The sequence below is a fragment of the Perca flavescens genome, chromosome 22 (assembly GCF_004354835.1).
Source record: "Perca flavescens isolate YP-PL-M2 chromosome 22, PFLA_1.0, whole genome shotgun sequence".
In the NCBI taxonomy this organism is placed as follows: domain Eukaryota; kingdom Metazoa; phylum Chordata; class Actinopteri; order Perciformes; family Percidae; genus Perca; species Perca flavescens.
The window spans coordinates 11,640,732-11,657,465 of record NC_041352.1 but is presented as its reverse complement, the minus strand read 5'-3'; the positions used below and the strand labels follow the sequence as shown (position 1 = coordinate 11,657,465).

Below are 16,734 nucleotides of genomic sequence, written 5' to 3'. Positions count from 1 at the left end.
ATGTGTTGCTCCATGAATAATAGGCTGCTCAGATCTCCAACCTTTCCTTTTAATGTTGTCGAAGACCTTTACAATTTTCCTTTTCTCAGTGTCAATTAGACTAATGTCGCACTGAGGGGCTGCTTACTACCAGAGTACGGTACACCTGGATAAATGCACATCCCAGACCGGAACAGAAAGACAAGTAAGTCAAAGTCCTGTTGTGAAGTTTACTGTCATTGAAATGTGGCTGTAAGAATTATGTGGTAAACTGTTGGTTTTGTGGAGGAAGTTAAGCTTACCCTAAGCAGGTTTTTAAGGAAGTTTGGTAACTTGTTGGTGTTCTGCTAAATCACGTGGTTTGTATTTTGGTGGAAACGGTAGTATTCCCCATTTACCCACTTGAATTGTTTTTGTGTGTCCTGTAAAGAGAGCTGTTATGCTTTTAAATTGTAGGATAAGTGGTTGTAAGTCTGCTAGATTTTTTGCCCAGTCTATTTAGAGATAGATAGTGATAGTGTTCTCGCCTCTCTGTTCGCAGCATTTTGTGAAAACAGATAGGACTCACTTCGTCACAAATGCTTTGCTATAAGGATCTTGTGATAACCTATTTCACCTGTACAAGGACATCATGTGTAACAAGAGCAGTGTTGCAAAGCAGCAGGTTGCTAAGCAGGAAGATGGTAATACAGTCGCATTGTGTTTTCCTCCTGTGATGCAATACCAGTATGATACTACCACTGAAAGTACATAGGAATAACTTGGTGTCTGATAAAATAATACAAATACATTGCTAAAATATTTAAAATGATTTATTTCTGTAATTGGAAAGTAAACTGCCTTTCTGAAGGTTGCAATGGTGACGTTTTGATGAGACTATGTCAGAGAGTTGTGGATTCATTCTTGAGGCTGTGATGTGTGTTGTTGTACTGGTCTGCCTTAAATTGTACAGGTGATTGCATTCATCCTGTGTATACTGTTATAAAAAGACACATGGGCTTTACTTCAGCTTTTCCCATTTTTAGGGGTGAATGTTATTGACCAAAGTAGCCTTCAGATTAGCAGCAGATTAGCAGGAAGAATGAAGGAGTGTGACACTCATTAAACTCCCATGGGTCTATAGAAAGGATGTTTGGTTATGATGTTTTGCCAGGCCTGCATGTAACTCTAAGATTTAAGGAAACTGTCAAATGTTTCTATTCATTTACAAAAATCCAATATCATAGCAATGGTTTGAGAACTGAACATTTCAACGGGGAAAAAAAGAAGCAAATGTTTAGCTGATCCTTCAGTAGAGTTTTAAGAGTGAACAATATTCTACTGACCATGTATTTGTTTTTACTATTGCGGTACTATTGAGGTATCAGGAAGTAGTGGTTTACTAGAGTCAGTTGGGTGGCTGATCATCATCTGCGACTATTAAAACCTCTAATCTAAATAGAGGCGACAGTATTATGGCCAGTTCACACACAGATAGCCTCTTAGCACTGGGTTTTATGGCTTCACAGAGCTTTTGGTTGCTAGGCAGACGCAAGGTTTCTCAGTTACATCCTGCTTGGTTTTCAGCTGAAGAAGTCATAATAGCTTTTATTACTTTAACCTACATTCACATATAAAATTTCAAAATCAGTAAGCTTATACGTTGTGTTTGTATTGCCAGTGGATATGACGAAGTACAAGGGGCTTAATATCCCTACTTACTCTAGATACAGGTTGTTGAACTTACTGGGACGCAGGTTTGCACCAAAATCTGTCTTTATAAACTGCTGGACAGCTTCAGTGTTTGGGATATTGTATCTTGGTAGAAATGAGTCAAGAGGAGGTAAGAATTTGTCAAGTATTCAAAATGTAGAATAATAAAGATCAAAGACACTCATTATTACACGAATAAAGACTTGATTTCCTAGACTTGTTGTCCTTTCACTTAACTGTGGAGGGGGAGCCTAATAGAGCCCTGTCAAGCTTTTAACCTGTTCACCAAGTAAAAATGTAAAAATGTTTTTACTTTTCAATGAATACTGCATTTGATCTGATATTGTACCTGTCCTCAAAGCCTCAAAGCAAAATGAGCCTTGTTTTTGTTGTATGTTAAACCCAACTATATCACATAGTCTCTTAGAAAACTACAAAACTAAAGTACATGCAGTATAAATATCCACACTTAACCTCTTCTTTCTAAATACATTCAAGCCAGGCGCATACTTTCTAATCCTATTTAATGCAGATATAGTTTCATATATCTGTTGTGCTGATTAATTGAATCTAGCAAACTCACGCTACAGTGCTCTGTTCCCATCCTTTTGTGTGTTAGGTAATTGTGAACATGATTGAAAAGAGTGAATTCTTCTTCTTCACTCTCTACATACCTGATGACTCAGAAAGGCCTGACCTCATAGTTAAAATGTAATCTCTCACTCTCTCTCTCTCTCTTTCTCGACTTGGTCACTCAGCCTTGCACAGGGTAATACTCATCACTAAGATGAGTATTACCCTGTGAACAGATACTAATTCCTCTCTCTTTATGTCCAGTGAGTAATCTGTGATAATGTGCATTCTGATATACTGAGCCTACAGTGACAATTTATTACCCCCATGCCCGCTCATATACTGAAGGTGTCTTGCTTACTGGCCCACTCATTACTGATGTCGGGCACCAAATCTCCCATAATACTGTCTCTTATCATTTACAGCCCTCTCTAATACAATGCCTCATACTGATTACCTTAAGGCCACACAATAAGATTTAGTGCAATGAAACTCCCAATGTAAAATGGGTGGGTTGGGACATTTTAACAGGTTTATGGTAGTAAATTACAGTGTGTTCACAGCATCCCAGCTCTGGAAGAGGAGGCAGCTCACTGACAACTGTTTACCTTGTTTAATAGAGCTCAACAAAGTGTGAGAACTATACAGTTGTGTTAATAATGCATGCTGCTGCTCAGGTAGGATTACTTTTACACAGCAGATTGGCTCATCATTCTTAAAGGAAAAGACCAAAGACACAATAAGTGTATCACCCTGTCTGAACATTCTCACTAATCTTACGCAGCAGTACAGATGTAGATATTTACTCACAAATGAGGACAGAAAAACTGCAATAAATCCAGGTTCTAAAATTAAACCAACAACAAATATTCCATTAACTAAAATACAAGTAAATGGTTATGGGTAATGTTTGCATGTCTGTTCAATAATGTTTATATGGCCAGTTAATTTAAATATGTATAATAATAATAAAATAAATTGGATATAAACTGAAGGAGTGTGTTTGTGGAAGAGTTATCAGCATTTTTCACTTCACTTTGTGTCTTCATAGATTGTATCTGCTGGGGTAGTGGTGCTATTACTCCACTATTGATTAGATTAGGAAGCCTGGGAGGACACACAGACACACACACACACACACACACACACACACACACACACACACACACATAAATGCATGTGCCTGTAAGAACAAACCCCTGTTGTGCGTGCAGGTACATGTGCACAGAAGCTCACCAGCATGCACATAAAGTGCAAGCTGTCCTCCAAAATCTGATAAAATCTGTCTCAAGGTAAAGAAAAAATAAAAAAGGGGCAGAAGGGGAGAAGGGATATTATCTCCTTCACCACTATCTTTCCATCCCTGTGATCAGTGTGTGAGAGAAGGACAGATAAGTAATAAGGTGAGAAGTCTTAGGCCACAGCTCCTCCCCTCTCCTTGTTTCTGGCCCAATCACATGGGATTATAGATCTTTTATGCCAGGTATCTCCCTTGACATGACTGTAAGAAGTAGATGAAGCAGAGTCCAGCAGATAGGGAAAATAAGAAACTAGGGACTGTAGAGTGAACTGAGAAGAGAAGCAAAGAGAGGAAGAAGAAGGTGCGAGGAAGACCAAGTGGAAACAGGAATGAAGTATCCTACTGCATCTCAGAGTAGATCGCTTTTAGATATGGAAGTAGCAAACTATTGTGAAGGCCTGGATCCATCATTCAGCATGCTGGGCTTTGAGAATGCAGAGGTGTTCTGTGGAGGAGGAGGTAAGTGTGTGTAGCCACCGACACACACACATACACACACATACACTGAACAGATGTATAAACAAACAAGGCATGCACATACACTACTTGAAGCACAAACCATCTATTTTTCAGCATGTTAGGCTGGACATACTCACATACAGTATGATAAGTAGATACATAGACTGATAAGCAGCTCACTCACAAATCTTTTCCTGCAAAATGGTTTAATATGAAGAGAGAAATAAGGGGAGCTTTGTACTGTGTATCTGATAAATCTGTAGCCTCACGCTTAAAATTCTGTTTAAAGAGGATCTTGGATTGGTAATCTACCTCAGAACTGGGTGAGGAGGTAGATTAGAATTTTACTGATGAAGTGAGACCAGCTGAACGCAAATTAGTTGCTATTTGCAGAAATGGAAATAAGAAGGGTTAGTTTTCACATAACAAGCTAAATTAAGCAACGGGGAAAGTCATGCCATTTTAGTGTTGGCCAATAGTGCGTGCATCCAGTTGTCTGACTGATTGTGGGAAATTAATTCCACTTGACTGTTGCTTGTATATGGGTATGTGAGTGGAAATCTGTGGTCGTGAAGGGAAGGGTTGGGTAGGGGTTGTAAAAGCATGAAATCAGAATGTTAATAAAAGTGTTTGGGCAGGAATTGCAGGCGTGTGTCATAAAATATGTTTTTTATTGAAGAGCAAGCACACATCTAGTAATTCACTGGTGTCACCTCAGCATGTGAACAGAAAGTTAGTTGTACATCGAGGGGATATGTGTATGTGTCTGTGTTGATGCATTTTGAGTATCTAGCTGCACATGCTATGATGTCGTGTTGTGTTCTATTTGGTAGCCTTTGACTGAACGATAGATATGCAGACAATGATTATGGTTTTGATTATGATTATGACAGCTGCTGCTGATAATAATGATTGTGATGATTATGATAATGCTGATGATAATGAAGAGATCACATAAAAAATAAAGACATCCACAGTAATGTCTAAAATGGCTGGCGATTGAACTGCCAGTAACGTCTGTTTTTAACCCAAACCACAATGTTTTTCTTAATTTAACTAAGTAGTTTTTGTGCCTTAACATAACCAAACTGGACCGTTTCACAATGTTAACCGTTAATTCTACACACAGTGGCTTTAATTAGATGAAATGCAGTGGACAGCCAGTAATGTGGTCCAATTACTAGACCCTACTGAACTATTCCTGGATGTTTACTGTAATAGCCTACTTCAATTTTGTTTGTTAGTGTATTTATGTGCCAATATATGTATGAGCATGTGCATTTACCTGTGTGAGGTTACTGTGTGTGTTTCAGACAGCATGCCGACAGAGCCGAGCCTGCCAGTCGGTCCAGACGGGGTCGGCAGTAACTGTGCCATCTGTGGAGACAAAGCCACAGGGAAACACTACGGAGCCTCCAGCTGTGATGGCTGTAAAGGCTTCTTCAGACGCTCCATACGCAAGAGCCACGTCTACACCTGCAGGTACAGATAGCAAAAAGCGCACACCCACACACACACACACACATATATATATATATATATATATATATATATATATATATATATATATATATATATATATATATATATATATATATATATATATATATATATATATATATATATATATATATATATATATATATATATATATATATACATATATATATATATATATATATATATATATATATATATATACACACATATATATATATATACACACATATATATATATATACACATATATATATATACACACATATATATATATATATATATATATATATATATATATATAATACACAGCATTTTTAAAATCATGCCACACTTACATACTTATTATAGCCTATATGGGGAAATTCTAACAGTATGAACATGCATAAGTGTAAGTGCATGTACATGTGCACCCTTATGATCATGTGCAGATCTAAATAGAACTCTTAAACCATGAATAACTTACCTTTCATGGTGTGTCACATTAAATTACTGTATACTGTGTCATCATGTCTTGCTCTTTAAAGCTACGTATATATTATTTGTATGTTTGTCGTATGCAGGTTCAACCGACAGTGCATTGTGGATAAAGATAAGAGGAACCAGTGTCGTTTCTGCAGACTTAACAAATGCTTCAGGGCTGGCATGAAGAAAGAAGGTAGGGAAACCTCCGTTCTGCTCCTTGGACAAGAGAGTAGAAGTAGAGACCATAAATGTGTTTTTCTTCAATCTAGAAACTCCACTAAAAGTTTACATGTAGAGATACAAAATAGAAAGTCAAAATTATTTGGATATCTTGTTATTTTTTGTACCATTGCTGATTTGCATGGCATATTGCCAGTGGTATTGTATTAGATAGCAGTATAGTTTTTTTTTCTTTTTTTCCCCCTACTGAGACAGTAGAGAAGTACCGAATTAAAACTAGTGGCACGAGGCTTTCTTCAGAGAATCTGAAAGCTGCCTCAAGATGGTTGAAATTGCCTCTGCCATAAAATAGGTCATTACTTTGTGTGTGTGTGTGTGTGTGTGTGTGTGTGTGTGTGTGTGTGTTTATGAGGGGTATAACCTTGGCAAGGAGTTTTATAACACCTAATCATGTGTTATTCAAACATGTTGTTCTGGATTGCAACTGGTTAACGTTTGACTTGCTGATGCCAGCCTGTATGACTATTTTCCTAAATATTAACTGGCCTAGCGGCTGCTGTCATCATTTACATTTAGGACTTTCCCCCAACTCTTAACATTGATAAATAAAAACTTCTTGCCAGCACTAAACCAGGATAGATACTTAAATATTAGTAGGATTGGTGGACATATTCCAGTTTAAAAGATTGTTTACAATAAGTAAGTACAGAAGTGCTGTCTCTTCTTCCTTGTTCCTTTTTATTGCTCTTTCTGTTTCTTACATGCACACACACACACACACACACACACACACACACACACACACACACACACACACACACACACACACACACACACACACACACACACACACACACACACACACACACACACACACTGTAACTTTAGCTCTCTGCTGCATTTTAGCTGTACAGAACGAGAGAGATCGGATCAGCTCCCGCAGAAGTATCCCTGACAGCCAAGACTTGCCACCCATTACTATTTTGGCCCAAGCTGAATCACTGTCCCAACAGGTGACAATCCCCTTTTTTATTCATGTCCATGAATAAACTACAGTACTTTCCCAAAGAAATCAACAGATTGTGACCCAGGAAACCATTGTTTTCTGTCTCCCTCCAGATCACTGCTCCTATTGGAATAGTAGACATATCAGAGCAGAAGTCAGCCACTATCGGAGATGTATGTGATTCCATGAGACAACAGTTGTTGGTGTTGGTGGAATGGGCTAAGTACATTCCTGCATTTGGAGAACTGCCACTGGATGACCAGGTAATAGGGCTTTGACACAGAATGGGTCAATTTTGATTAGGCAATTACTCGCAGTAATAAGTCATCTTTGTGCACACTTTAATGCCATGTCCTAAGTTTAAACTAATACCTCTCAGACGTCAGTACTTTAGTTTAACAACATAGTGAAGTGTTGTCTTTTTATATCAGCCAAGTTTAGCTTGTTTGAGTGTGCTCGCTGCTCGAACAAATGGCTTATTCTGTCGAAGCACTTTCAGCTGGGATGAAAGAAAGATTCTCTTTAATCAACCAAATGCACCTTGGGATGAAAGAATATTAAAAGAAATAATTAAGTAGAATGTCATAGCTCTTACTTTAATAAAAAATACTACATAATATACTGCACTGCAAGTATGGCCCCTCTGTGATGTATGTAAGGGCAAAAGGGGAGGCATTGATGCATAGTTTGTGTTCTTTGTTTAACTGTGTGTGTGTGTGTGTGTGTGTGTGTGTGTGTGTGTGTGTCTGTCTATTTCCAGGTGAGTTTGCTCAGGGCTCATGCAGGTGAACACCTTTTGCTTGGGGTCGCCAAAAGATCAATGCCATTCAAGGACTTCCTGCTTTTAGGTATGAACTCACTAGTAGATTTTAGGTGGTGCAATCAGGTGGTTCAACACTAAAGTGTGAAGACTGATCAAATGGGTAACACACTTTATAATAAGGCATACAAAAATGTAGTTACTCAGGAACAAATCAGGAATGAGCTAATAATGAATGAGCCGTTAATGAGCCGTTCTGGAATACGTCTTGAGGAGGACTATGTAATAGAGCATGATGAACAACCTCTGTTTGCTTCATAACGGTCAGATAATCAATCATCAAGTAACGAGGGACTACTTAGCAACTACTCAGTATGATGTAACACTTTACTTGAGGAGGAACACAAAGGTAATGGTTAAGTAATTGGTAATGAATGAGTCGTTGCTAGTTTGTGCTACTCAGTGGCTGATTTATTAAGGAACTACTCATAAAGAAACATCATTGAACTAATCATTACCTAATGATTCATTAATGTAGTATTTCCCAGTCTGTTCTCTAGTAGTCTTGCTTTGCCAGACCATCCACACGCTGCAGAGCGGAGGAAGGTCTGGCTACTCCACATAGCATTCCGGGATGGGAGAAAAACGTGCTCTGGTTTAATGGCGTTTCTTTAAACCAATCACAATTGTCATGGGCAGCGCTAAGCTCCGCAGTGAGCCGCTGTAAAATAGTCGTGCGAGAGAAAACTCAGATTTGACAGATAGTCTAGCTAGCTGTCTGAATTTACCATGCAGAGATCTGAGGAGCAGTTAACCATAGTTCTCATAAATCCACTGGAGTTTAAAATTCCATCACAAAGGAAACGGACATCGGCAAAAAGACATGCATCCGGCGGAATTCTCTGTGGCACCGGAGCAATCCCAGAAGTGGAACATCAAGGATATAGACTAGTTCTCTAATAACTCATTATTATCTACTATATATATACTTTAAATCAGAGTTATTCACTCATTAACAATTCATCAATTATCAGGTTGTTCCTCATTCCGGCTTTAGTCAATACTAACATTTTTGTGTACTCAATTGTAAAGTGCCATCGATCAAATGTTGTGTTACCTGACAATGATTAACTATAGGTTCCTATTTCTTTGTGACGTCAAAAGTGTCTCTTGTAAACGTAATTACTCATTACCTAGATATGTACCAACATCATACAGGTCTGTCAACTGCATACACTCAAACACTTTGTGCAGTGCTACTATGTCTTAGGACCGTTACCATTTAATGTGACTGAATCTCTTAAATAGGCTTGATAACTTTTCTTTCTCTCAAGGCTATATGTATTTCCCTAACATTTCCACACAAGCACTCTACCCTATCCACATCCACATACCCTACCCTCTTCCTCTCAACTTCCCTTAACACTGGCACTAACTGATACTTACTGTGTCTGCAGGTATCGGCTGTGTGATCCACAGAAACAGTCCTGAACAAGAGATATATAAGGTAGCCAACCGAGTGCTGGATGAGCTGGTCCAGCCCTTTCAGGATATTCAAATAGACGACAATGAGTATGCAGCGCTCAAGGCTATTGTCTTCTTTGACCCAGGTAATAAAAAATAGTACTGTTTAGTAATTGTAGTTATTTGTGAGGCTCAGTTCATGACAAATATAACATTGTTTACCGGTACTCTTCCGGGGGGATGAGCGGTTACCTGGTTTTTTCAGCTTACCCTTGCTTCTTCATTTAGGAACTACAGTCTATGTGTATGTGTAATTTCTGCCTTGTTACATAAAATTAAATGGAATACTGCTTTAGGTTACAGAAACTACTTGGGCAAGATTAATTACAATTCAAAGAATTGCCATTGGTAATAACCTTGGCACAGAGTTAAGGTTAGAAAAAAGGTTATGATTAGTAAAAGATTGAAAATAGCTAACTAAATATTTGTAATGATCCTTGTCCAATACCTTTTGCCATTTCTGTCCAGATCACTCTTTTCCCAACCAGTCCCATCCATCTGATTACATTTCCCTGAATCCTTATTTATTTATTTTTTATCTCGCCTTGGCCTTGTGTGGCCACAATTCCTATCCCCATCTTGTCCCTTATTTCTCTCCCCTTCACTAAATCCCCTCATTTTAACCTTCATGCCCCAGTTTGACCATAATCATTCCATCAATTCCAGTCATATCCTCATACCCCCCACTGCCCCTCAATGCATACATGCTTTGGCTCCCAATCTGCAGATGCAAAGTCTTTGCGGGACCCATTGAAGATCAAGGCCATTCGTCTGCAGGTAGGTTGATCATTTGACTCTTGTAGCAGAGCTGCAGTTATTCTCTAGTATGTTCTATTATAATTTCCAATAAACAGTGTTAACGGGGAGCTGCCTTATTATCACTGTAGATTAAACTTTTAATCTTAGTTTGCATTTTTACACATTTGTAAATAATGTATCCATCAGCTTACAAGGACCAAGGCAGTTTGCTTCACTGATGGAGACTTGACACACCTTTTGTGTGTGTGTGTGTGTGTGTGTGTGTGTGTGTAGGTCCAGATGAGTCTGGAAGACTACATTAATGACCGTCAGTATGACTCCAGGGGTCGTTTTGGAGAGCTGTTGCTCCTGCTGCCTACCCTGCAGAGCGTCACCTGGCAGATGATCGAACAGCTCCAGTTCATTAAGCTCTGTGGCCTGGCCAAGATAGACAACCTGCTGCATGAGATGCTGCTGGGAGGTGAGACTGGGTCGTGTATATGCTTGTAAACTGCAGAAAGAGAAATAGGTTTGACCTTCAGCAAGACCACCAAACGCTACAACGGAGCTATTCAGTGATAAATGTGTAGCACTAGACAAGCATGAAGCAATGTAAAAAACAAAAAGTATACATACTCAGCAAAGTTTTCCTGGATATATACTGTACAATTGGTAAAAAGTTTTTTTTGCAGAGAGATGCTATAACTTTGTATAATCCACAAGCCAAAATAGACAACTTGCCACATGAGATGCCTCTTGGTGACAACTGCAATCACATCTAAATGTGTATGAATAAGGAAGTCTGTAGTTAAAGGTAGAATGCATCAAATATATTCTAAGCAGCAGGGCCATGACAGATAACTCAAGCATGAGATGAGGCGAAGAAATAAAGTACTAAGTCATCTCCAAAAATGTCTTCCATTTTTCTCAATACATGCTAAAAACAACTCCAGAATATGACAACCTGAAGATGGTGTACAGAAAGAGCAATGTGTGTTTTATTTTTCAGCATCCTGTAGGAATGTGAAACTAACAAAAAACCTGCTATTTGAGATAATATTATATTTAGAAATGTGAATGTGAGGCTGAGAAAACATAGTGATGCCGACATACATATACCGGTATACAGTTCGAAACCAAAAAACAAGCTATCCAAACCAAACAATTAAGAAAATGAAACTAATTTGTTTCCTTCTACAGCTTATAAAATATTACAAATAGGGGTTCTTTAAACATGCTACAGATCTGCTTAAATAGATTTCTCTGCTTTTTAAATGAAGTTATGTAGACTTGACTCAATTATGAATATATAAAACATGCACACATGTCAAAACCCTTTTGAAGGCACAGTCTTAAATAAACTCTGCATACATTTGTAAAACTCAACTCACTCAGATAATTAAAAGCTTTTTTTCTAGCACTGTTAAAACCTATTCCAAGTGAACTACCCATTGTTCTTTTTGCTCCGATGAAGGCTTGTAGGTGACATGCCAACATGTGCGAGAATACATCTGTGTTTTTGAGCATTTTATTAAGTGCATGAGCCCTTGAACGTCACCTGAATTAATTAACATATTTTCTAAATGAGCTATAAAACATCTGCCATAAGTGTATAACAAAAACATGGTGTTCTTGGTTGTGTTCAGGCCTTACGTCAGAGCCCACACACGTGCACCACCCAGCACACACCCAGCTGGCCCAGGACCCTTTGACTGGACACACACTGGTCATCAGCACCATGCCTGTTGCTCACACTCCACATATAGGTAATTGCCACATACATTGACAACTGTGAAACATGCAGGCAGTCCCACAAACCGAATTCACTGAGACAAGCACAAACCCTCTGACAGACAATTTATCTCTTCGCATCAAATGTCACAAAATTGTGTGCCAGATGGGTTCCATTAACTTAGTTGAAACGAATAAATAGGCATTTCTGAATGTGAAAGAAAAACATAAAAATGCATTTGGCAATATTACACCACTTAATGGCCACACAAGATTTTTGGGAACTGTATCTATAAAGCAGCAGCTAAAGATGTAACATTTTTCGTGTGCCACAGTCAGTGCATTCACACTTTATATATACAATATTACTTTTTTTCACACAAAAACATTTTTAATTTGCAAAAATATAAAATATCTCTCTGTCCCTGCAGCCTCCCCAGACACTCCCATCCCATCGCCCCCTCAGGGTCCTGCACCAGAGAAGTACAAACACTTTCCTCCAGCCAGCCCCTCACATTCCACACAGACAGATCTCTGACTTCTCCCTGCACCCTGTCAAAGAAGCTGACATGGGCACAGTTTTTCTTGTCCCCTATTCATCATCCCAGTCATGGTATAAAGATTATGAAAGCAATCCCTGTGTCCCCTTCTTCTCCCTCTGACTCCTGGTGGTGTTGCAACAATAACCAAGACATAATTAAAGCTGCTGTGTGCAGCACTTTCAAACTTCAATATGTCACTCTCTAATGCAGTGAACAAATGAAACACCAAACTAGGGTTTAACAAAATATGCTGTGCATTTTTGTGGTCACCTAAAATGAATACACTGGTTTTTCAACCCAGTATCACGGTTTTACAACACTTCATGTCAGTAATGCACATGCCCATAGACATAATGCATAACAACTGTAAAACTAGATATTTGTCTGTTAAAGAAATATGCAATCTTAAACCTTTGCAATGTTTAAAGTGTAGTTTTCTTTTATTTTTATTGACTAATGTTTTGTTTGATTGGGCACAGATGTGCAGAAAATGCCCAGCCCTCATGTGCAGTCTGTCATTTATTATGCATATTAAATGTTAAGTCCTGATAATGGTAAATGTACGAAATACTATCTAATCATAAATTACAGAGGCAACAGCAATGGGAAAAAATCATGGCTTACTGTTAACAAATTACAGCTGGCCATCGAATACAAATCAATGCTCTGTTGTGTTCATACAGTATGCATCAATGGGGCCCATTACACATGTAAACTGGTCTAAGATCAGTAATTGTGTTCTAAAGAACTTCAGAGTTGACACATTATGGAGTATACAGAGGAATTACAATAGCTTGTGGCCAATATCAACATAATAATAATAATAATAATGATAATAATAATAATAATGTATAGCTTATAAATACCTCATGTTAAATGCATAAAAGAAATGTGGATGCATTGTAATATTTTAAAAACTTTCTGTATATAGTCAAATGGATGATAGGAAATATTTGGATCCTCAAAGTGTTTTGTTACAGTATATTCACTTTCTACAATCAACTGTTTATTTTAATTTTGTTTTTTTTGTTGACAATGTGTACATTCCTCAATTTAGGTAGTATATTGATTAACATTTTATTTTGAGTTTTTTATTTGCAATAATTAGTTTGAATGTGGATTCATTGGAAATGCATTACATTCTGTAGATAAAGCAAGAGATTTACAAAAGTCCCAGTATGGTATGGCACAGTAGCACCCTCTTGCTGTCAAGAGAGAAAATACAACAGGGCAACAAATGTAAATGGACTATTTTTGTTGTACATGTTGAATGCATCGGTACACCATGTGAAATGAGTATGCATTCATTCATTCATTCATTCTTCAGTTGTTTCTTCATATAGGGAAAAGTAAAGATGTGAGATGGAAAAAGAGAAATTCCTTTTCAATCAAACATGAATCTGTTGCCACAGCAAACCATTTCAATAGTTATAGCTAAAAAATAAATGGAAATTGACGTTTTTTTCACATTTGATCTTGAAAGGAAAACAATATAGACAGACAGATGATGATAAATTGACAGGATGTATTTCAATATGGTTTCTCCACATGCAAGAATACAGTGTGGTTTGTCCATTACTTCCGTCATGGAAGTCATCATGCTCCCCGACAGTTCTATTGGTTAGGGGGTATACAGTGTGTATCTAAAGCCTTATTGGCAAGCTATTGAGACCACACTGTTGGGTGATGCTGCTCATCTAAAATCAAACTAGTTTACCCAACCGTCCATCTGAGAAAACACACTTCGAGAGTGTAGTGGGTATACTGTACCACATACATACACACACACACACACATATATATATATATATATATATATATATATATATATATATATATATACACAATTCTTTTTCCTGGCTCAGAATGGGCCTGTGTGTGTGTGTGTGTGTGTGTGTGTGTGTGTGTGTGGCGAAGAGCATATCAAAGTGTGGGGTCTGGGTGTCCTCCCCCCAGGGTTATTTTGAGCATCAAAGACTTCATTTGCTGCATTCTGATACACTTGTATGCACCAATTTATGGTGGGAATACCTTTATTTATCCTATGAGATGGAAAACACAAATGACATTCAAAACATATCAAATATATAATGGAATATAAAGCAGTAAGGGGGCTTTCACATCAGGGACCTAAGCCTGGATCACAAAACTTGACCCCAAACGAGGACAAAATAAAATAGGCTACTTATATTTGTCTTAAATGTGCGGTGAAGGGAGGATATTGGCATTAGTGTAGGCGGCGCATTTGGGCCTGGTCGCTATACGCACTACGCTCTGCACTCAGCGGGTTGAAGAAAGATGAGAAAACGCTCTCTGCATGTTCTGCAGTGTTAGTTTAGTTTGCTGTCACATTACTCGACCCCGTATTTGTGAATACAAATATCTAAAGTGAAAGTTCTGTCACGAAACTATGTTGTTTCGTATCATTGCACATTTTTAAGTGGGTATATGTAAATCCTGGAGATTTCTTAGTGGGTATATTGCGTATACCTGCGTATCACGTAGACTACACCACTGCACCTAAAGCCAAACTAGATTGTAAAACGACAATTTAAGCTGAAACTGAGCTGTACTGGGGCCAACTGTTATTTTGTTTACGTCCATCCATGAACAATCCTTTTCCTATGTGTATGTGTGAGTGTTTATGTGCGGTGGATGAAACCAGGGGATAAGGCTGAGAGCTTTATTTTCTGTATATTGTTGTGTGACTCAGAGAAAACACTCAGGTTATTTATGGTAGAGCAGATGATGCTGTCTAGAATCAACATGGCCAAATCCTCCTATCAACTTGATAATGGACACGCTACCTGGCTTAGGTCAAAACAACACCACCCGCAATGGGAGGATGTGTGTATGCATATATACTGTATGTGTGTGTATGCTCCTACCTGCAATTTATTTATGATCTGTGCGGGTGCATGTGTGTACATGTGTGCTTTTGGAAGTGTGTGCATGTGTGTGTACCCAAGGAGCTTTAATCAAAGGCCCATAGTGTGGAGATGTGGGGGCCTTGTCTCTTTCCTTTTCCTCAGATAAAACTGTGTGTTAGCATGCCAGTCACATATCTCATCTGAGACACACCGCTCTCCTCGCCACACCTCGCCGCTGCCCACAATGACAGCACGCTATTACACACCAATATGACGCTTGCTCCACCTGAGGAGGGTGACGAGAAGTAGAAAGAGAAAAGGACAGACAGGAATATGAAATGTTTTTTTGTCTTTTATTATATAGTTGCATCTAAGTTTGACCTGTTAATTGAGATTGTGATTTGTTTTTAAATAATCCCATTTTCTACCCAGGCTAGGTGGTGATCATGTGTATTTGTACTTTTCTCATACATTTGTTTTGACTTTTGATATTGGTGCAACACATTTTAAATGCATATAAATACAAAAATATTAAGAGGCTCTTATTTGTTATGAGACAGGTCTAAACAATAATTTACTCTCAACTCACCTGCTAAATGAAAATACATTGATTGATTTATTTTCCTAAATTAACTGTACTACTAATTATTGAGTTATCAGGGTAGTGCTTAACTTCATTTTTGCATATACTGTATTTATTTGATCATTATAAGGACTTATACATTTGCAAAAAATGTCCAATATTGAAGAAATTTATTTCCGCATCCCTGGTCATCTGTCCATCAAATAACTGATCCATCTGTCCATCCAGCGATCACTCCATCCATCCTTTTTCTTTCATTACCACTAGATGGCAGTACAAGTCTGTGGTTTCACAATAGACAAATTGCCCTTTAATGGCTGTTATCAATGTACTTTGCCCTTCCTCTGTCTATGTCAAAATAATACAAAATGGAAGAACATTAAGAAAATTAATCATATTTTAATGCCATGAGCATTACTTTCTTACATGGTTGCAGCATTTAAGATGGCACAGTGTATATCAATCATTTTATTTCAACACTTTTTAACAAAAGTGAGAAACATACTGACATATGTTTTTTCAAAATATTATAATATGGTTATTTGCATCTGCAGTTTAACACCTGTTAAGAATGTTACATTAAGATGATCAAAATAACAAAGATTATTTTAATGTGAGTATATTATAGCATTTTTGTAATTTAACTTTATGTACACGCTGTTTTCAAACTGTATGAATAGATTATTGTCCAAAAAATAGGCATTAAAGATTGCAAAGTCACACATGTATGCTGGGTAATATTGGCACAGTCTGAATTGAATGGCATGTGTCAGCGTTCCCAGATTTGAGCGGGAGATTGCAGGCTATCATTCCCCACCAGTGCATTTACCCATAA

The 16,734-nt window shown here is 37.9% G+C and overlaps 1 protein-coding gene across 1 annotated transcript; it reads left to right on the top strand.

The window, feature by feature from the left end:
- Positions 1-3,873: 3,873 nt before the first annotated feature.
- On the top strand, positions 3,874-12,442 carry hnf4g (hepatocyte nuclear factor 4, gamma). Its single transcript, XM_028569972.1, has 11 exons — positions 3,874-4,003; positions 5,317-5,485; positions 6,064-6,158; positions 7,052-7,158; positions 7,265-7,414; positions 7,912-7,999; positions 9,369-9,521; positions 10,163-10,212; positions 10,468-10,654; positions 11,820-11,939; positions 12,336-12,442. Exons 1-11 carry the CDS (start codon positions 3,874-3,876, stop codon positions 12,440-12,442), a joined length of 1,356 nt encoding a protein of 451 aa, XP_028425773.1.
- The last annotated feature ends 4,292 nt before the right edge of the window (positions 12,443-16,734 follow it).